The sequence below is a fragment of the Rhinolophus ferrumequinum genome, chromosome 4 (genome assembly GCF_004115265.2).
Source record: "Rhinolophus ferrumequinum isolate MPI-CBG mRhiFer1 chromosome 4, mRhiFer1_v1.p, whole genome shotgun sequence".
NCBI lineage: Eukaryota > Metazoa > Chordata > Mammalia > Chiroptera > Rhinolophidae > Rhinolophus > Rhinolophus ferrumequinum.
Window position 1 is genome coordinate 28,323,838 of NC_046287.1, and position 21,946 is coordinate 28,345,783.

The 21,946-nt window shown below is 38.2% G+C and overlaps 1 protein-coding gene across 7 annotated transcripts in view; it reads left to right on the plus strand.

The window, feature by feature from the left end:
* The first annotated feature begins 333 nt into the window (after positions 1–333).
* SCEL (sciellin) overlaps positions 334–21,946 on the plus strand; it is a 102,711-nt gene continuing 81,098 nt past the window's right edge. For all 7 annotated transcript variants that reach the window (XM_033103755.1, XM_033103754.1, XM_033103756.1 and 4 more), the window contains exons 1-4: positions 334–468; positions 14,862–14,923; positions 15,635–15,752; positions 18,520–18,579. In XM_033103755.1, coding sequence (XP_032959646.1) covers positions 14,881–14,923; positions 15,635–15,752; positions 18,520–18,579 — 221 coding nt within the window. In that variant the 5' untranslated portion in view covers positions 334–468; positions 14,862–14,880. The remainder of the gene's footprint in view (positions 469–14,861; positions 14,924–15,634; positions 15,753–18,519; positions 18,580–21,946) is intronic.

Below are 21,946 nucleotides of genomic sequence, written 5' to 3' on the forward strand. Positions count from 1 at the left end.
ACAATGGACAGGTAGAGATTCCTCCTACCTTAAGTTTATTGTTTTCTTTTTAAAAAGAGAATCCAAAATAGGTTGGGTACTATGCCATCTATGCCACACATATGACCGTATGTGTTGTTATCAATTAAAACAGTAATAACAGGACCACTTTTATTTTTATCTTTTTGCCAACCAAGACCATAAATTATATGAAAAATTCATCAAACAAAGACAGTAGGTCCATGAGTGAGCCTGCTTTAATTGAATTGGTATTTATACAAGGTGACACCCTCTTTCACACCACCCACCTCCTCCCTGGATGACTCAGCCACTGAGGGAGAAACCTCTGAACTGTTCATTAACAGAGTCAGGTAGAGGTGGAAACTATACTCAGTAAACTCCAGGTACACAGAAGTTTCAGCCAGATCCACCTGGGGAAGTCACTGCCGGCTGTTGAGAAAACAAGTGCTGGTTTTCTGCTCAAGAGCGGTAAGTGAATTATATTTGCAAACATAAATTTGTATGCTTTTCTTGCATAACTTTCTCTGTCTAATGTGCCAATGATTACAATGATAACTTACTGTATTAACTTTGTCTTTTTTTCCAAGTTAAATTTTGACGGTTTCCAATGGGCTGTTCTGCTTGTTGACAGCTCTGGTTGTGATTTTAGATCACATTGTGATTTTAGATCACATTGCTTTCAACTTCCTGGCAATTTTACACAGGTACGAGCATCACAGAAATGAAAGCCTTTTTGAGTTTCTGTGTGGGAGCTGTCAGCTGGTGAATCCTGTCATATGTAAAGATAGTAAATTCTTTAAGTCCAGAACTAATACCCGCTGGTCTATTTTCTCAAGTGACTATGAAAATCTTTTTTAAAAAGACCTTCCTGTTTTCATAGATGATGTTTTTAGTGAAATGATGAACTCTATTATTTTATAGAGAATAAGTCATGTTTGTTTTTCTTGACTGCTAAAAACATCGCAAGTCATTGAGCTGTGAGAGACTTGCCAAATTTCTTTCCCACTAAGAAAATCACATTTCTTGCATGAATATACCGTGGAACGTGCAGGGTGGGGGTTAAATGGGGGTGTGTTGTTTCTCAAAGGGATTCGTGTACCAGCTTTTCTATGTTATAGCCTGAGTTCTAACCTAAGCATTGATTAACATAAATGGGGGCAATTTTCAAATTCTCTTCATATCCTAGTCCTGAAAAACCAGTTTTGGAAGCCCTTTGATAACAATAGAAAAGTTATTTTAGCCAGGCTTTCCTTTATCATTAGTAGCTCAGCTGACTTGTTTGACTCCTGTTTTTTCCTCTACCATTTCCATTCCTGATACAGAGCTGCAGGATCAAACACAGAATCTTTCGCAGTTTGCAACTAGCAGCTCTGTCCTTTAGAGCATTGTTTCCCACAGCCGACCCAGGCTCTGCATTAAGTTCCAGAGTTTTCATTGTTTCCCATTGGCTGACCAGGTCCTATACCATCTCAGAGAGGTTTAGAGCTCAATTCTCAAAGGTTTACTAAAGAATTTTATACCTTGGCTTTCAAACATTTATAGCAATCAGAGAGCTAAAGTTTAATGTATGGATTATAATTTTATTTTTCATGAAGTGTGATTAAATTTAAAATTGGCTTTCACTTCCACAGTTTATAATGCAGATATAGTCCTTCTGATATTTGCTCTACTCCAGTGTTTGAAGTATTAGAAAAATCAATTTAAGAAAATTGAGGTATGACATCAGTGAAAATTTTAGTGAAAAATTTGGTTGATTCTAAATGTCAGGATAGACAGAGAATGTAGATAAACAGGCCAGAATTTTTATTAAAATTTTAGCTTCATGTAAATCTTAGATACAATTGACATAATTTTCAGTTGGAATGGACATAGGCTCATCTAGTCTAACTCATGAGTTTTCTAGAGGAGGACAACAAAACATATACATGTCAAGCTACTCACCAGGATCAGAGTAACAGAACCAGAATGAGAAGCCAGATCAAATGACATTTGTCTTACTGAATTTCCTCAATGATTTTTCAAATTTCTTTCACATAAAATATCTAGTAGCAATAACTGAGCTTCCTTCTGGCTTTATAAATTGACTATAAATGATATGGAAATGAGAATTTTCTTACCCAGTGATACTTGAAACTGTTATTACAGTATGTATGATATAAATATGACATAATACGGTATATTTTTAATTTGTGGTTTATGGAGTCTTGTTATTTATTATATGAATGGGGTTTTAATCTCAGAAATGGTCAGCCCTTCGGTAGGAAGGTAACGTATATATAGGTTGTAGTACACCAAACTGGGGACATACTCACCTCAACTACCATTTTGTAGGTGCTGCTTCTCTGATTTCCTGTCTTCTCTAAACACTGAAATTTTTTTCTTTTTTAAAAATTTACCTTTTGCCTCTTCACCCATTTCTCCCATCCACCACCTTGACCTCTGGCAACCACTGTTCCACTGTTCTGTGTATTTATGAGTTTTGTTTTATTTTGTTTTTAGATTCCACATATAAATGATGTCATACAGTACTTGCCATTCTCTGTCTAACTCATCTCACTTAGCATAATGTGCTCAATGGCCATCCATGTTGTCACAAATGACATGATAGCCTCCTTTCTCATGGCTTAATAATATTCCATTTCATATATATACCACATCTTTTTTAACCATTAATTTGTTCATAGGCATTTAGGTTGTTGCCATATCTTGGCTATTATGAATAGTGTTGTAATAAACATGGTAGTAAATATATCTTCTATGTAATCCTGTTTTCATTTCCTTAGGGTATATACACAGGAGTGGAATTGATGGATTGTAGGGTAGATCTATTTTTAATTTTTTGAGGACCCTCCATATTGTGTTCCATAGCAGTTGGACCAATTTACATTCCTACCAACAATGCATAAGGGTTCTCTCTTCACCACATCTTTGCCAGCATCTGTTGTCTCTTGTATGCTTGATGTTAGCCATTCTAACAGGTGTGAGGTGATACCTCATTGTAGTTTTGATTTGCATTTCCCTGATGATTAGTAATGTTAAATATCTTTTCATGTACCTGTTGGTGGCCATCTGTATGTCTTTGGAAAAATGTCTATTCAGACTTCTGCTCATTTTTAAATCTGATTGTTTGGGGTGTTTTTTTGTTGTTGTTTGCTATTGATTTGCATGAGTTCTTTATATATTTTGGATATTAGCCACTTATCAGATATATGATTTGTAAGTATTTTTCCCATTCCATAAGTTGCCTTTTTATTTTGTTGATAGCTTCTTTACCTATGCAGAAACTTTTTATTTTGATATAGTCCCACTTGTTATTTTGCTTTTGTTGTTTTTGCTTTTGGTATCAGATTCAAACAACCATAACCAAGACCTAAATCAAGAAGCTTACTGCATACATTTTCTTCTAGGAGTTTTATGGTTTCAAGTCTTACTTTCAAATCTTTGATCAATTTTGAGTTAATTTTTCTATATGGTGTAAGAGAGTGGTCCAGTTTCATTATTTTGTATGTAGCTGTCCAGTTTTCCCAACACCATTTATTGAACAGATTACTTTTCTTTATTGTATATCTTGGCTTTTTTGTCATAAATTAATTGACCAGATATGCATGGGTTTATTTCTGGGCTCTCTATTCTGTTCCATTGCTCTACGTGTCTGTTTTTATGCCAGTACCATACTATTTTAATAACTATAGTTTTGTAATATTGTTTAAAACATTACAAAGTGTGATGCCTCCAGCTTTGTTCTTTATCAAGATTATTTTGGCTATTTGAGGTTTTTTTTTGTGGTACCACACAAATTTTAGGATATTTTTTTCTATTTCTTTGAAAAAATGCTATTGGAATATTTATAGAGATTGCATTGAATCTATATGTTGCTTTGGGTGGTATGGATGTTTAAAAAATATTGATTCTTCCAATTCATGAGCACAGATGTCTTTCCATTTATTTGTGTCTTTTTCAATTCCTTTCATTAATGTCTTATAATTTTCAATATACAGGGCTGTCACCTCCTTGGTTAAATTATTCTTATATATAGAGGGAGCCAAAAAATATATATACACATTTTAAGAAAGGAAAAAAAACTGTATTAAAATTATGCTGATGGTAACCACTTTGAGCACCTTTTATAAATGAGAAGTCAAATGTGACTTGTATTCATCTTTTGTTATCAGTATATATTGAGTATTACAATTTTAGTACAGTTTTTTCCTTTCTTAAAATGTGTATATATTTTTTGGCACCCTCTGTATTTTATTGTTTTTGATGAAGTTGTAAACAGGATTATTTTCTTTACTTCTCCTTCTGACTGTATTTTGTTTATTAGTATATAGAAACACAACAAATTTTTATTTTTGTATCCTAGCACTTTACTGACTTTGTTTATTAGTTCTACCAGTTTTTTTTGAAGGAGTTTTTAGGATTTTCTACGTGTAATGTCACATCCTCTACAAATAGTGACAGTTTTACCTTTTCCTTCTCAATTTGGATGACTTTTATTTCTTTTTGTTGTTTAATTGCTGTGACTAGGACTTCCAATACTATTTTGAATAAAAGTGGGGAGAATGGACATACTTGTCTTATTCCTGGTCTTAGAGGAAAGGCTTTCAGCTTTTCACCTTTGAGTATGAAGTTAAATGTCGGCTTGTCATATATATCCTTTATTATGTTAAGGTACGCTCCCTCTGTACCCACTTTGCTGAGTGGGTGAGATATGGGTGTCAAATTTTGTCAAATGCTCTTCCTGCATCTAATGAGATAATCATGATTTTTGTCCTTCATATTGTTAATGTGGTGTATCACATTGACTGCTTTGCAAATGTTGAGCGATTAAGTTTGCATTTTATGTTAGTTGCTAAACTTTATAGAGATATAAGTCATCTTTTTATTGTGTTCATTAGTTGGAAAAGTGCATTTTATAGCTATCCATTAAAGACAACTGGCTTACTTCTTGACGTGAGAACCAATAGTCCTGAGTGCTCATTGTAATTGTATATTTGAAAGCTCTACGAATCTAAATAATTTATTTTGTGTTTCTAGACCCAATTTGCCTGGACTAAAATGTGATTAAGTTTCCTTTATATGGAACTTTCTGTTGGAAAGTGGTGAACTGTAGATCACACTTTTTAAACTGGGATACACACATCCCGAGAGACTGTGGCAGCATTCCAGAAAATGCACAGTAGCCACAAAATAAGCATGGTGTATCTGCATTGAGAGCTAACTTTAGTTAAAATGTTTTGCCCTCCTGAAACTTTCCCTATTCCCCACTTCTTCCCAGTGTTCTCTCTTTTGTCATTAGGTAAAGGGTTGAAAGGAATTTATATAAAAAGAAGTGTAAGAGGCTGGAATCCAGGTAGATGTGGATTTAATATCATGGTCCCACTTTGGCCAACTGTGGTGTGATCATGCTTATTTCACAGCACCAGCTGATAAAAAGAAAATTTAGCATTCTTACTGAAACACACACACACACACACACACACACACAATATATATAATACTATATGACATATATATGTATATGTATACATATATATGTATATATGTGTGTGTGTGTATATATATATATACATATATATATATATATATATATATAAAACTATTTCACAACTGCACAAAGAAATGTAAAACATCAAGAAAAAAATTTTTGCCAGAAAAATGTGGGACTCAGATGAAGAAAACATAAAAGCTCACTGTAAGACATAAAGACTTTCTTGAGTAAAAGCATGTTTGTGTACTGTTCATGTATGGACAGATTGAATTTCATAAATGTCAGCTCTTCCCAAGCCATTAGATAGGATTTGTGCAATTCCAATCAAAAGTTCCAACAGAATATTTCCTTTGAACCAGAGAAAATAATTTTAATTTAATTTTAATTATCTGAAATAACTTTAATTATCTGAAAGAGATGAATGAGTGAAAATAGCTAATAAAATTTCTACAAAGGAAATTAATGAGGGATGCTTACACTATATTAAAATGCATTATTAAAAAAGAATAATTTAAAAAGTTTGTTTCTATTGCAAGAAACTAAAGATAGATTTCTGAAATAGAACAGACAGATATGAATCACATTCTAGGATATATTAGAATTTAATATGTGACAAACAAAGAATCATATATCCATGGGAAAGGGGTTCACTCCATCATTATCAAGGTGAACCCATATGGACTAGAGTTTCCATGTAACAATAAAATATTTTTTAATAATTAGAAGAAAATGTGTAAATATTTAATTAATCTCATTTGTCCAACAAATACTACTCTTTAACTGATTATGTGCCAGATACTGTAATAGGTTTTAAAAATACAACTGTGGAGAAGGTCTTGATTACTGCCCTCAAGATTTACAGTGTGTGTGTGTGTGTGTGTGTGTGTGTGTGCATGCGCACGCATTGTTGAGGGTGGGAAAAGAATATTCAGCCACACAAACAGGCAGTCCGTATGGAGAGGCACTCTTTGCTATTTGGACACGTAGGGCCCTCAATTCAGCTTGGGGATGTGGGGGTAGGGCAGGTTGGGGATGGTGCCACTGCATGCTTCCGGAAAGATATATAATGTATGACTTCAAATAGAAATCTCTCCTAAAAAAGAAATTAAGAGGTGAAGGGAGCTCAGCAATATGAATGTTTTAGGCACAGTGCATAGAGTGAGCACAATAGCCTAAAGGTGATGAAAAGGATGGAGCCCTCAAAGAACTGGAATGACTCACCGTAGCTGAATAAAGCTAGAGTTTGAGTGAGGAATGGGTAATGGGAAGGAATGAGGCTGGAAAGTATGGACTTGTAAACCATATTAACAATTTGGATTTTATCCTGGTAGAAATAGAGCACCATTGAAGAGTTTTAAGCAAAGCGGTGACTACTTTGGCACCAGTGAGAATGGATTAGAAGAAAGTAAATCTAGAGCTGGGAAGCTGTTAAAATAGTAAGATCATGGTAATTTGAATTGGTATCTTGGAAATAAAAAGTAATGCAAGCAAGAGATAGACAGAAGTAGAGTTGTAGGATTTGATGATTGCTTGGATTTTGAGCCAATAAGTTTTCGGACGAGCTACAGGGATTTTTAATGAATGGAAGAGTTCATAAGGGGAAAGACAGAGAATGCTAAATTGAAAGCTGCTGATCAAAAAAAAAAAAAAAAACTCAATTAGACGCTAAACGAAAAACTGGAAAAGCATAAATAAATACTTCTGATAAATAAAAAAAGAAAGCAATAAGAAATTCATAGTAATAATCAATGGATAATTTATAAAATAAGAAATAACCAATAAAATTAGAAAATATGCAATTGAAGCAAAAAAATGATAACACTTTTACCTATGAAATTATTAAAGAGATTAATAAATGATCATTCTAGTGCTGGCAACTATATGGACACATATGCTGCTGGTGATTATAAAGTGACATAAGGTTTATGGAAAGAAATTTGACAGTAGGGGATGAAGAACATTTTAGAAGTTATACCCATTGGCAAGTAATTTCACTTTTAAGGATCCATGCAAAGAAAATAATCAGAGATGTGTTCAATGATTTCGTATGGTTTTGTTGCAAAGGACAGAGGAATTACATTATATTAATAGATACCTAGACCCATAAGTTAAAATATTCTATAGTTGCAGATGAAATAATAATTTAATTATTTTTAAGTGGCATTGAAAAATGTGTACCAGTCGGATCTAATAGGTAAAGTAAAACCCTGAAAGAAAATAACAATGATGGATGAAAGTATCTGATTTTTGTTTTCTTTGTGCTTTCATGTGTTTTCCACATTCTCTGTAATGAATATGTATTACTAATATAGTGAGAAAGATTACATATAAAATTGAGATAAAGAATGGCCACATGACAGAGCTATTGTGAATATGAAATATGATAAGGTAGTTAAGGTAACTCACAGGTTTTGGCTTATAGTTTGTGGTCAAAATTTGGGTTTTCACTCATTTAACAAGTATTTTCAGCTAGAACTGGAACTAGCCTGTGATAGATCATTTTTGTTAGATAGCCTTTTTTATTAATGAATATTAGATCAATGTTTTCTGTAAAATGAAATAGATAACTGTCCCAGAGAGTAGGACACTTTGTGTTAAAACTTGATGTTATCATTCTTCAGAAAAGAGAGATGGTAGAAACAAGGGTGGGTGAGGGCCTTATGTTAAAATCAAGAACCAACAGTAAGAAAAATTTTATAGTTGGTGGTTATCAGACTAAGAAAATTGGTAGCGTATAGACCTCTGGCTATCTAAAAGATTTCATTTGTGCTGTATTCTGAACAGTTTCACCAGCAATAAGCAAGTTTCCCAATGCTAAACTCAGACTGGGAGGCCATGTGCCTAAAGAAATAGCCAATTTGCAACCATAGTAGCAGGCTAAATGAGTCTTTGCCTGATAATTTTTGTATTTCCTTCTACACTGCATATTCAGACTAAACATAGACCATTAATTTAAATGGACTTGTTGACATTTATAATTCATGAAACCCTGTTTATTTTCTCCTTACATAGTATTTCATGTTCTTTTAGGTGACAATCAGTATGATGGTTTGTTTTATTTATCTTTCAGAAAATAATGCTTCCGTTTATTGGTTTATAATTATCAGGCCCCATTTAATTCTTCTATTGAAAATGATTTAACAGAATTTGTCCTTTTCAAATTTCTAGGGAGTTTTCCCTATTACCAATGAATCAAACAACTGAATTGGAATGAAACAGAATGATGGTACTTAGAAATAAGTCCAGTTGGCTGAATTGAAGTTACTAAGGTGTCATTATTCGGATGTTGAGTAGATTAGAAACTCAGGATAACCTCAGTCCCTGAAATAAGTAATTTATTTAATAAACGTTATAAAAATAAGATTTTCCAGCATGTATTTTTTGATACTACAAATTTGAAAGTTTTTTAATCTCTAATACACTCAACAAAAGGCTATTTTTCACAAGGGCATAATTCACAGAGATATATACTGTTGATCCATTTCTAATAACAAGAAATATCTATGTATAAAAATATTGCTTTATGTTCTGGGCAAGATGAAAAAAAGTTCCATTGTAGTAAAATCTCTGTGGAGTTAGAGGCTGATGAAATAGGAGCTTGCACTTTAGCCGTTTTAGATTGGAGTTCCTAGAAATGGTTCTGGGACCACCCAGTGGTTCTGGGGCTATCCATGTCAGTGGGCAGATGGTTACAGAGACAGGGCCAATGGGTTCTAAGGGGAAAAATAAATAGAGCAGATGGGGCTGAGGGAGGTTGTGCAGGAGACGTAGGAGAAACACACATAGATTTATTAAGAAACATTCTATTTTCCCACAATTCTGGTCATTTTCATTAAAAAAAGTTTATCACCTGAAAATAGAATACATTGTAGTTCCCTTTCTCATTTAACTTGTGTCAATGGACAGCATGGGACTAGAAAAGAGTATAAAATATTATCAAGCTCTCTAATAGGGAGATAGATCCAGGGAAGGAGTCTAGTCAGGAATAGTACTAGGCTACTACTCATGGCTTCAGCGTGGCCAGGCAGGGGTGAGGGTCAAGACTTACCTGCCCAGTAAGGGTGGAGGAGTCATTCATTACTGCTGTTCCACCAGCTACTCTCCCATTATTTCCCATCTTGTGAAACACCAAGGCATTTCCCTGAGTGTCTGTGTTGGCCATATCACGTGGTATTTTGAGCAACATATAGTGTCAGGTACTGAAAAGAGCCCCTGGTGCTGCGATCCTATAGATCTAATTATAGTTCCTCGTCCTGCCACTTACTGTGTGACTTTGGACAGAGTATTTAATCTCTCTGAGTTTTGAATTCCTATAATTAAAGATAATAATACTCACCTAGAAAGAATTAAACAACATGCATAAAGCATGTGGCACAATCTAAAGCACATAGTAGAGACTCAACAAGTAATCCCTTTTGCTGAGAACATTGAACAAATAAGCATGTTGCAAGAATACTGTCTTACTAATAAAAGAATCACTAAAATCTTATATTTTGTAGACCATCATGGCCTTTTAAACCTTCTCATCACTCCACAATAGCTTCATAACTGGTAGAAAGAACATTAGGCTTGAGTAACTGAAATATGGAAAAACAATCCCCTGAAGAAACTAGGAGATTTATTTTTCCCTTGAAAGGAGAAGTCCAGAGATAGATTAATCTAGGACTATTGTGGCAGCTCTATGATACTGTCAAGGAACCAGTCTGCTCCTAACTTTGTGCTCTGCCATTCTTAATGTGTGACTTTAGTCTGTGTGGTTCGTCCGTGGCCCCAAGATGGCTGCTCCTACCTTTTGCACGGCATCCCTGTTTCATGGAAAGGGAAGGGTGAAGTGCAAAAGGACACGGGACTTTCATGGCAAAGGCAAAAAGATAAGACCAGGGTATCCCAGAGAAATCAAATGGGTTTGTTGGAAACTATTTCTAGAAAATATATCAAAGACTCTAGGGTGGAGGTAGTGAGGTGCTATATGATATCCAAGGCTAGTGATTGGCAAAGAGAAAGATGTTAAGGGCCAAGAGCCTATTTGGATGTGTTATCTCATTTGATTCTATTTAACGAGGCCTTCTGGAGAATGCCTAGCTACCAACGGCATAAAAATATCAGGCCCTCCAGCAGGATGTTGGATCTGGTTAGAGCCAGCACCAAATATAAGGTAAATAGGAGATACCTGCTTGTCTCTATACAACTCTCTGCAAGAAGTGCTGACAATCTGGAGTCCCAGCATAGAAAAAAATGAAGAGCTTCGAGCTAGAAAGCCTCATGTTGAGTCCCCGCTTTGCCACTCCTCAGCTACTCAAGATGACTCTGTTTCTGCATCTGTAAAATAGGGGTTCTATCACTCTTAAAACGTTGTGGAAACAAAATGAGATAAAGTATAAATTACTATAAAATCATTTGAAGTATTACTATTGTCTGGACTCTCCTTGTTACTCAGCAGAGCCAAAAGGAAGGAGAATTGAAGTTAGGATACCAAGGAAAATCTGAAAAACAACATCCATACAGAATCATACATATGTCATCTTTTAAGGCTGGCTTCTTTCATTTAGCATGTTTCAAGCTTCATCCATGTTGTAATATGTATCAGTACTTCATTCCTTTTTATTGCTGAGTAATATTCCCTTGTATGGATGTACCATTGTTATGAATCCATTCCTTCTGATGGACATTTGGGTTGTTTTTATTTTTTGGCTATTTTGAAAAATGTTGCTATGATCATTCATGTACAAGTTTTTTCTGCGGACGTATGCCCAAGGCCTCTCAGAGAAGACAGCTCTGGGAGGGCTTGTCTGCTACAATGATTCCTTGAGAGGCTGCCCTGGTTCTCCTGCTGCCGGGCACTGGGGGCAGAGGTCCTGGGACTTCCAAAGATTGAAATGGCAAGAGTCAGGCAGACCCCTGCTGTCTGCTTTCCCACTCTCACTCGAATGCCAGGGCACCAGTCTACTCTTGCAAGGACTCATGCTGAGCATTATTTCTGGTTGCTAGGGAAGCAATTGGCTTTGGTTTAGAAGCCAGGTTCTGCTTTTTATCACCTTTGGCATGCTGCATACTCTCCCTGAGCTTCAGGTGTCTTATCTGGGAGGTAAAGGTAATAATAGCCGCCTCGCAGAGTTTATTTGAGGATGAGCAACAATGCCGGTGAGGTAACCTGTTTAGGACAGGCGCTCAACTAATGGGTATTTATGCTATTGGCAATTGCCCTGTGCAGTAGGACAATCGAAGGCAGAAGGGCCCAGGCCAGAGACAGTGTGGCACACAGCTCTTGGAATGACTTAGCTATTTTAGAAATGTTTAAATCACTTTTCCCATCAATACTCTTGGTTTCTTAGGGCTGCCATGACAAAATACTACAGACTGGGTGGCTTAACAGAAATTTGTAGTCTTACAGCCGTGGAGGCTAGAAGTCCAAGGTCGAAGTGTTGCCAGGTTTGGATTCTCCTGAGACCCTCTTCTTGGCTTGCCGATGGCCACCTTCTCTCTGCGGCCTTGTATAGCCCTTTCTCTATGCACATGTAGTGGGTGTCTGTTTGTGTATTCAAATTCCTCCTTTTATAAGGACACCAGTCACATTGGATTAGGGCCCACCCTAACTACCTCATTTAACTTAATCGCTCCTTAAAGATCCTGTCTCCAAACAGTCACCTCCCGAGGTACTGAGGTTAGGGCTACGACACATGAATCTGGGGAGGGAGGGAAACACACGATTCAGCCCAGAACAAGCCCCTCGGGAGCATGTACTGTGCCCCAGACACTGGGAATACAGGAAAGAAAGACTCAGGCCGTACCCACAGGAAACTCAGTCTTTTGGGAGAGACAATAAGCAGATAATTATAAAATGCCTTTTCTCCATTCACCCTGCCCCACGTCTCACAACTAAATTTGCAGGCACTGCAAATGTAATAATAAATAGACATTCAGCAGTTTGACCATCTCAGAATCCCAGTTCAATCAGCTGTGAACTTTCTAGGTCTTCACCGGCTTAGAGGAAAAGAATTTATTAGAGCCCATTTTTAGAAACAGGAAATAGATTAGCCAAGAACTCAGAGAAGCAGGGCCACATGGAGGCGAAATGAACAAGTAATTGAGATTGAAGTTTGCCTTTAAGAGGCTTCTCTACCTCCCTTCCTGCCAAAGTTTTAGGAACCGCCAAACACAGCCAGCCAAGGGCTACCCAGACTCCCTGCTTGCCCAGCGGCCCAAATTCAAGGCTGCTCCATTCCCTCCCCACACCTACCCACACCTCCCCTATGTCTTTGCTCTTTGCTTTCCAAGGTGACAGAGCCATGAAGTTAAGAATTACTGAGCATCAACTGTGTGTTGGGCAACAATTAGACACTTTACATATGTCATCTAATTTGATCCTCAAAACAGTTCAATTTCATCTCCATTTACGGATGAGGGAGCTGAGCTATAACATATCCAACGTGAAACAGTCAGTAAAGAGCATTCGTTAAATGCAGGCCTTTCTAACTTCTGAAAACCTTTAGACTCCCGGCTTTCTTGGTGGAGTGAAGAGCTGCTGGTCTCTGTGAAGATAAAGCCTTGATTGATGGCTCTGGTTGTTAGGTTGGATTCCTTAGAAGCAGGGTCTGTGGGGGTCTCTGACTTCCTGAGGGTATGATTTCAGAAGAAAGGGGAAAGGGAAGCAGGAAGGGGAGTCAGAAAGGAGCTGAGCAGGATGTGCTCTCTGCTGATCTAGCTTCAGCCTGACACCCCGGTGATCTCTGACATACAAATCACCTGCCTACCTTGAGGCAAGAGATTGACTTTTTTCTCCTGAGTCTGTCTGTCAGTCACTGGCTATGGGTTGTGCGGCTCAGGGCAGTTCCCCTGAGGGGGGGCAGCCTGAGCCCCTGGCTCCCGAGCACCAGACTGGTGAAGGGAGTCTGTTCTAGGCCCCCACTTTCCCACTGACTCTATGGCCATTTCACTCTGAAAGAAGACTCCCGGGAAAACAAGGCCTTGCTCCAAAGGAATGTGTCTTTACCACTTCAGATCCTATGACAAGGTATTATAGGAAATATTTTGGCATCAGAAGGTGGGAGATGGGGCCGTTTAGAGACCCTAAGTTATGCCTATAAACTGCTGTCTGATAACTCTACCTTAAGTCCAAATAACATCTACAGTTTAACAAAGTGATTTTTGTGTACATTATCCATTGGCTCATCACAACCACCTCGTGGAGCAGATGGCCGTTTTTATCATCCCCGTCTTACAGTGAGAGTAAGTGGTCCAATTACAGAACTTGGATGTGGTCAAACTGGGCCTAGAACTTACTTCTGATGTGAGATCTAAGACCCCTCCAACATGCCATACACTGTCTGGGTAGATGAACTCTTCAAAAAAAACACCCCACCTGGGGTGACCAGGCATAGCTGCTTGCCCAAGAATTTTCCAGTTTTAAAACTGAAAGTCTCGCACTCAGGGAAACCCAGAGCTGGGGCTGACTTATCCATTAAGCAGAAAAGGACCACAATACCTGTAGGAGCCCATGAAAGGGTTCTGATTTTAATTCCTTTTACCAGCAGAAGAAAAGAATGAATATAACAATAACGAACATATAACAGTGAAACTAGCCTGGATTATTATTCATCTTTATGCTAACACAGTCATAAGTATAATTTTTATGTGTGTGTGTGTGTATGTGTCTAAGGATGAAGCCTACAAAAGCAAAAGTGCACAGGATTCACGAAGGCATAATGCAGCCCTGGACACCCAGTCATTTCCGGGGACTGTGGGTCGCCTTAACCGCTCAACAGTTGAAATATAGTGGTTGATCATGGCTAAGAAACTTTGGACTTTCCCATGCAGAGGTTACCTAAATTCATCAGTGTTTCCCGGATCTGTGATTTCCATGCTTCTGGCTGCGTCCCTTCTAATCACACATTAGTTGCCTGAGTTCACTTCGGCATCCCCGGAGAAGGAGCTGATGCGCCCTTCTGAGGCCACTGCAGATTGTGGGGTCAGTCCCATGTCTCTGTCTCCTTACTGACCCGACCAGACACTTACTCATCTCTCTGTCTCCAACTCCTGGCTCAGTGTCAGGCATATCATAGGTAATCAGTGCATATGGATTGATTGAATAACTGGATTAACTAGTGGCCTGATTCAGCCAATTAATTGCTTGTTCTATAATATTGGGGACACTAAACACTTTGGGCCTTAAGTTTCTTGATTTGTAAAATGAACACATTGGGATAGATGAACTCTCGAGTTCTTGGGGGCACTTTATGTCATGTATTCATTATATAAGTTCCTGTGCCTTTGTCAATGTCATTGAAAAATGTGTCTCATTAGCAACTGAAGAGTCACTAGTAGATTCTTAGAGTCATTGTTGTGTTTTTCCCCACCCCTGTTTTCCTTTCAGATCTGTACTGGAAGGCAGCATGTCTAATTTAACCTTCAGAAAAACGTCTCCCACAGGAAATGGTAATGTAGATGATACTTCCCTTCTCAGAAAACTTAAAAATCTGGGGAAAATAACTTACAGTTCCTAATTATTTTATATAGATATTGAATGCATAGAAGCAACAGTCTAATTTGATTAGCACTGCTAAGTTTAGACTTAAGAAAAATGTAAGAGTGCAACAGCTTTTACTCATGTAATTGCAATTCAAAAATTTTTAACTAAAATCCATAAAAACATCCTGTGTGTGTGTGTGAGAGAGAGAGAGAGAGAGAGAGAGAGAGAGAGAGAGAGACCTTCTGTGTTTCTGGCTCCTGTGAGATCAAAGAAAGAAATTACTTATAATCAAAAGCACCAGGACTTATTGGCTATTATTTCCTAAGTGCTTTTAAAACAGTCCGTGTGTGCTTCTGAGGCATTTTTCTTTTTGAGTAAAATGGCCACCCACTAAACCCTGGCTTGGTTTATCCCAGGCCCTGGTGCCAGATGGGGCCTCATGAGCTGCACGGGCAGTTTCAGTTGGCACCTGAGCAGTCTAACATGTTATCTTTGATGATGGGTGTGGGAGTTGTTCTTTCTTGCTGGCACATCCTACGTTAAAGCAGTGCTAGACTTGCCAGTCTAGAAGACCGATGCTGGCCAATCAGATGTGCCTCTTGAGATTTCTAGGTTAACAAACCCACACCCAACTCCACGCAATGACGTCTCCCAATTTTTCATTTTTCTCTTGATAGATATGAAGAGTACTATGCAGGGGACCACACAGAGACAACAGGCTTTTCTTGACTTGAATAAAAGAAGGACTTTCTTACAGGATAACAGCTGGATAAAGAACTGTTCTGCAGAAGAAAGGTAAGAGGGTATGGAGTGGGTGGATGAGTAGAGAGAGAGAGAGCCATTCTCTGTTTGGGAAGCTAATGGACTGAAAAGAAAATACTTTCCTTCTAAAACACTTTGTTGCCTGGCCTAATTTTTTAAACATAAATTGGTAACATCAGATTTTCAAGGACATTACTACCTGGGGATAAAGGAATACCTACCTTGTGCAATTGTACTTTACATATCAAACATTACTCAATCTCACAACAATTGCACAGGGTAGGTATTCCATCCTGATTTTACACACGAGGCATCTGAGGCTCAGGACATTTAAGTAACTTGTCCAACGGAACGCTGTTGTTAAGTGGTGGAGTTGAGATTTTAACATGACGCATTGTCTTTCCCTTACACCCTGTTTTCGATCAGGAGCACCTTTACCCTCAGGAGATGTTTGGCAAAGTAGGGGGAGACATTTTTAGTTGTCAAAAACAGGGAGCACTCCTACCATCTGGTGGGTAGAGGCCAGCCGTGCTGCTAAACATCCTACAAAGCGCTGACACCTCCGAGAACAAAAGACTATCAAATCCATAATGTCAGTAGCACTGAAGTTCAGAAACCCTGTATTACAAGTACTTACTCTCAATTTACTACTAAACTGTCTATGCATGGTTATTTGAGGAGTACACGAGGTCTGACCATTAAGTTCGCGAACTTCTTGCAATGATGTTCCTAACTTTTTTGATATCAGAGGGATTATTCATTATGAATTTGTACCAACTGGACAAACAGTTAACCATGTTTACTATTTGGAAGTGCTGAAAAGGCTGCGTGAAAAAGACGAGCTGAACTTTCCACCAACAATTCATGGCTCTTACATCACGACAATGCACCAGCTCACGGCACTGTCTGTGAGGGAGTTTTTAGCCAGTAAACAAGTAACACCCTCCCTACTCACCTGATCTGGCCCCCAATGACTTCTTTCTTTACCCAAAGATAAAGGAAATGTTGAAAGGAAGACATTTGATGACATTCAGGACATCAAGGGTAGTATGACAGCTCTGATGGCCATTCCAGAAAAGAGTTCCAATATTGCTTTGAAGGGTGGACTAGGTACTGGCATCAGTGCATAGCTTCCCAAGGGGAGTACTTTGAAGGTGACTATAGTGATATTCAGCAATGAGGTATGGAGCACTTTTTCTAGGGTGAGTTCGCGAACTTAATTGTCCAACCTCATATTTGTAACTGTTAAATAAAAATGTCTATTGATTGCTACTAAATCTTATTATTTTATGGGACTATCGGGGTGTTCAGAGACTCACACTAACTTTTAGAGTCAACACTCTTGGACAACAATCATTTCCTTCTATAAAGCAACAGTTATTGTTTCTGTCAGAGCCTAATATGGCATTTTTATTTTTTCATAGTGGTAGAGTGATATGAAATGTAGATCATAAATTTTGGGTTGCAAATATTTGCACAGATGGGTGAGGATAGAGATGTCTAAGGCAAATTGCAGTTGGCAGGAATGATGGTTTTCTGCCAGGCGTGCCTCCTTAGAAAGACTGAGGGAAGCCAGTTTTGATGGCATGGCAGCTGCGGAATGAAGGGGAAATTGGCTCTGATGCTTCCCCCGCTCCCAATGGCTCAGTTCTGGGCTATGTATTATGATTCTTCTTAAGGTAAAAACACAACTGGTGTTTGCTACTCTCTCATAAGTTTAGGGAAGGGATACCAAAGGAGACGGAAAAGTTCTCTTGGGATTTTTGAGGGTGTATATTTGCTGCAATTTTTCCAGTTTCACTGTTCTTCTTTCTTTTTAATTATCTATTACAGTTCTTTTATAGCTTTATTATAAATGGTTTCAGAGTGTTGAGTATTGTTAGTAGAGCAGAATCAGGAGAAATGTGGTACTTCAGGTTTGGTTGGGTTGACATGGAAAAGGTTCAGGTACTTACTCTCTGCCTTGGCGTAAGGCCACAGGCTGTACTACATGTTTTGACATTTCCTAAAATTGCCTGTGCTTTCAGGTCTGCTGTACAAAATAAGAGGGGCATAGCTTTGGGATTTTATGTTTGAAGGTCTTTTACAGTGTTGCCCAATTAGAAAAGCAATGGTTTGAAATAAAAAGATCTAGGTCCTACACTCACCTCTGTCACTTGCTAATCTTTTGCCCTTAGGAAAGCCACACAATCCCTGATCAATTTACTCATTTGTAATTGGATATGACAGTGTCTTCCCTGCCTAATTCATAGGGTTATTTTAAAGACCAAACAAAGCAAACTACATATTTTCATGGTTCAAAAATGAGCTAAGTCTCCTGTGAATGATCAATTTCCATAACCACAAATATTGGTAATTATTTTCCTACTTTTTGTCAAGGAAAAAAATCAAGTCCATAAAATGAAAATGTCCACACATAACGGGCTTAATTAAATGTAGAGCCTTTTTGTAGAAAACTTCTGCATTCCTACAGAAGAGAACTCTTCTAATTTACACAAAGTAGGTGGCTTCATGTTCCCACACATGGAAGAAACAAAACAAAACAACAAACACTTTTTCTATTATTGAATCACATGGAAATCTCAGTGGATAAATTAGAATAATGATCATCTGTACTGACAAACTTGTTTTTTTCACCACGTTTTCAGTAGTGACGGGTTAAAATAAATAGTTGTGTTTTTATTTCTGAAGTAAACTGGATTAACCATGCCAAAAATTGTGAGCTCTTTCTCTTTTATTCAGTGCTTACTAAATACTGGGGTAACCTTTCATGTGACTTAATTTTGTTCTTTCTCTGCAGAGATGAAAATTATGGTAGGGTGGTGCTCAGCCGACATAACTCCCATGATGCGTTAGACAGGTGAGTGTTTCAAACAAATTACATCATTAGCAGAAACACAAAGACGGTAGTTTTTGAAAAGACTTGTTCAAGACAGGCTGGATGTTTGTGGCTACCCTCAGGCTTTTGCTGATGTGCTGGGCACGTGAATGAGACTCTGTGATGTTATCATTAGGTGTTTCCACAGGGCAAACTGTGCTTCTGCATCTCCATGCCTTCTAGCTCGTAGGCATAGAACCACCAATCCTCTACCCCCATCCCCCCACCTTGGGAAAGGGAAAGAGTTCTCACAGAAACATGACCAGATAAAATATCTCCGGACCTTAAGGAAAGGAATCTGAAAATATAGACATATAAGCTCCAGAGTTCACTTGCTTTCTGGGAGAGTACACTTTTTAGAAACTTCTAGAAGACCAATACGTGATACTCAGTAACAACTACACTGACTGACAAAGACAGGAAATTTCCTAATGACAAAGTAGGATAATTTAGACAAAGCCAGTAATCCCAATGATGGAAATAATCGAAGACTGATCAAATAAATAGATAATAGTCTTGCCAAAACCACATTTGCACTCACACACATGCAAACAACCACACCCATCAGAAGCACCCAATTATTTATCAGACACAAGTTTTATCTGGTCCAGTAGCCTGTGTGTCACCAAGAGGTACTTAGTAAAGGAGTGTGATTGTCTTTTATGGTGTGGTCTTTAAAAAGTGAAGTAGTCGCCTTGGATGTTCCTATTCTGGAAACTTTTATTTGGGAATTTTTCTAAATCCTTTTAAACCTGTTCATAATTTTAACCTGTTCTAAGGGTACTGGGCTTGAAGTCCTTATACAAAGCACCTGCTGGGTTTCCTGGTTCCCGGCCTTAGTTCATCTGACTGACTGACTGTGATTTGGCAGATTCTACCTGTACCTTCTCCTTTGTCTTCCTGATTTGGAAGATCACAGCCTTGTTCTCAGTTGCCCTCATTATCACCAAACAAAGGGAGCCTGATCGTTTGAATCCAGCCACCCATGGAAATCGCTCCCTCCATGTTATTTGCCTTGCTGTAGAACTATTAAAGAACAAACATAATGTGTTTCCCCAGAAATAAGACCTAACCGGAAAATAAGCCCTAGCGTGATTTTTCAGGATGACATTCCCTGAACATAAGCCCTAATGCGTTTTTTGGAGCAAAACTTAATATAAGACCCGACCTTATTTTCGGGGAAACATGGTACTTGTTTTGAAGTGTGACTGGGAAAACTAAGCTTCGTGTTCTCAGTGTGTTTTAGGATAACAAAAAATTAATGCCTTCTGTGCTTATTTTATATACATGAAACTATACTGGTTTCCTGAACCGTTCCAGTTGGTGGACAGCAATTTGGCTAAAACAGCACACTGAGCTTTTATTGTCAATAACAAAAATCTTAAATCTGAGACATTTTCCATTTGACCTACAACCAGTGTCTCAAACTACATTTTCGTAAAAGCGTAGATTATATTTTTCCTTGCACTTGCTAATGTGGATGCCCACGTGATGCTTTTCTGCCTTTTGCAGAGGCGGTATCCACTTTGGTGTTCACTCAACACCACTTTGGGGCACCTACAACGTGCTGACATTGTGCCAGGTGCTGGGAATACAAAGATACATAAGACACCACCTTTGACCTTGAGGAACTCTCATGGGAAAAGATGGATCCATAAACTAAAATACTAAATAAAATTGACCATGGAAAGTGCTCTTGTAGAACTCTGTGTGAGTGCTGTGGGAATAGAGAGGAGGAAGAGACTAACTCTGCATGAATACATTGGAGATCTCACCGAGGAAGTAGTTATTCGAGATGGTACTGCTTGAAGGAGGAGGAGGAAAGTGTTCCAAGTAGGAAGGGGTGGCTGATGTGCACGTGGCACAGAAAGAAGTGTTTCTGGCAGGAGTGACCATGTGTGCAAAGAGCTCCTCATGAGCAGAGACTGAACATAAAGGAAAAGGAAAGCAAACAATATGTTCTCATCACCCTAGATAACAAGTTTCATAGTATCGCAAACCAGGGAATTTTAGTGTGTATTTCTCTGCCAAATCACTAAAGCATGTCAAATAAGCCTGACAGCACAAATCGTACCTGCAGAGAGGCCTGCTGTGAGCCAGACGCTGTTGTAAGTTCTGGAAACAAAACAAAATCCCTGCTTTCATAGGACTTGCATCCTAGTTGAAGGTGAAGGACGAAAAGATAGACTAAAAAGAAATGAACACGGTATAATATATTGTGTTATGGTAAGTGGCTGGAAGAATAAAGCCAGCTATGAGATGTAGTGTGATCATGTATGAGAAGGGGCTGTTTCATGGCAGGGGGTCAGAGAGCCCCACGATGGTGAACTGTATACCATGATTTCACTCTCAACATCCTTAAAAACTTGAGGAATTGCATTAGTCAATTTTCTTTACTTTTTGTCTGGCCTGAACTGACACTGTTCCCTCTACCACTGTTTGAAAATGTTTCCATCAATTTATTCTCCCAGTTCCAGATCTCACTGCACCTCACCCATAAAGGCCCTTCTGATCTCTATCTCTGGAAATAAGCTTTCTTAATTTAGCACTTCCTTGCACTTTACTTGGTCCTCTTTTCTGACAGTGACCACTTCGAATGTGCACATTTCATTTGTCCCTCTAGCTCTGTGTGTGTTGGGTCCACAGTTATTTCATTTTTTGTTTTCTCGTAGTCATCAGCCCAGAGCATTGTATATTATCTCCAAATATTTGCTTAATAAAAATATGCGACAGCAAGTTAAAATTAAATCTTAAATATACTGTTTTAGTTCTTTTCTCTGATTTAATACCTTTGATCTGTCAGCTTCAAATGATGTGTTCATATGCGAACACAGTAGATCGTGGTATCATTCTCTGAAGAGCTTGCTTTCCTTGTATCACAGGGTTATAAAGGCATTAAACAGGACTCTTTTTTCTGATTGATCATTCTGATCAAGGTATTTCCACTGCTTTGATGATCTTAATTCCTACTGTTGAGCCTTCTAGCCTCTCTTCCCTTATTTTCTTTTCTACCCTTTCCATTTTTTTTCCTGTTTATCTGTCTTTTTCAACTCTCTCTGCCTTCTGTCTCTCCTCTACCTACTTCTCCCTATCTCTTCTCCCTTTTCCTCTCCTTCCGACATCTATCTGTTCTTTCTTCTCCCATTTTCTTCTTTTCATTTATTTCCAGCTTTTCCTGTTTCTCTCCTTCCTTTCTTCCCTCTCCCTGTCTCCCCTCTGCCAGCAAGTTCTCCTCTTTCAACCCTGTCCACGGTGCTGAACTTTAAATAAAGCAATTTGTAGTTAGCCTGTTGTGCTGGCTTATGATGCTGCTGAAACTCTGTCCATGAAACAGCTGACTTTAAGGGAT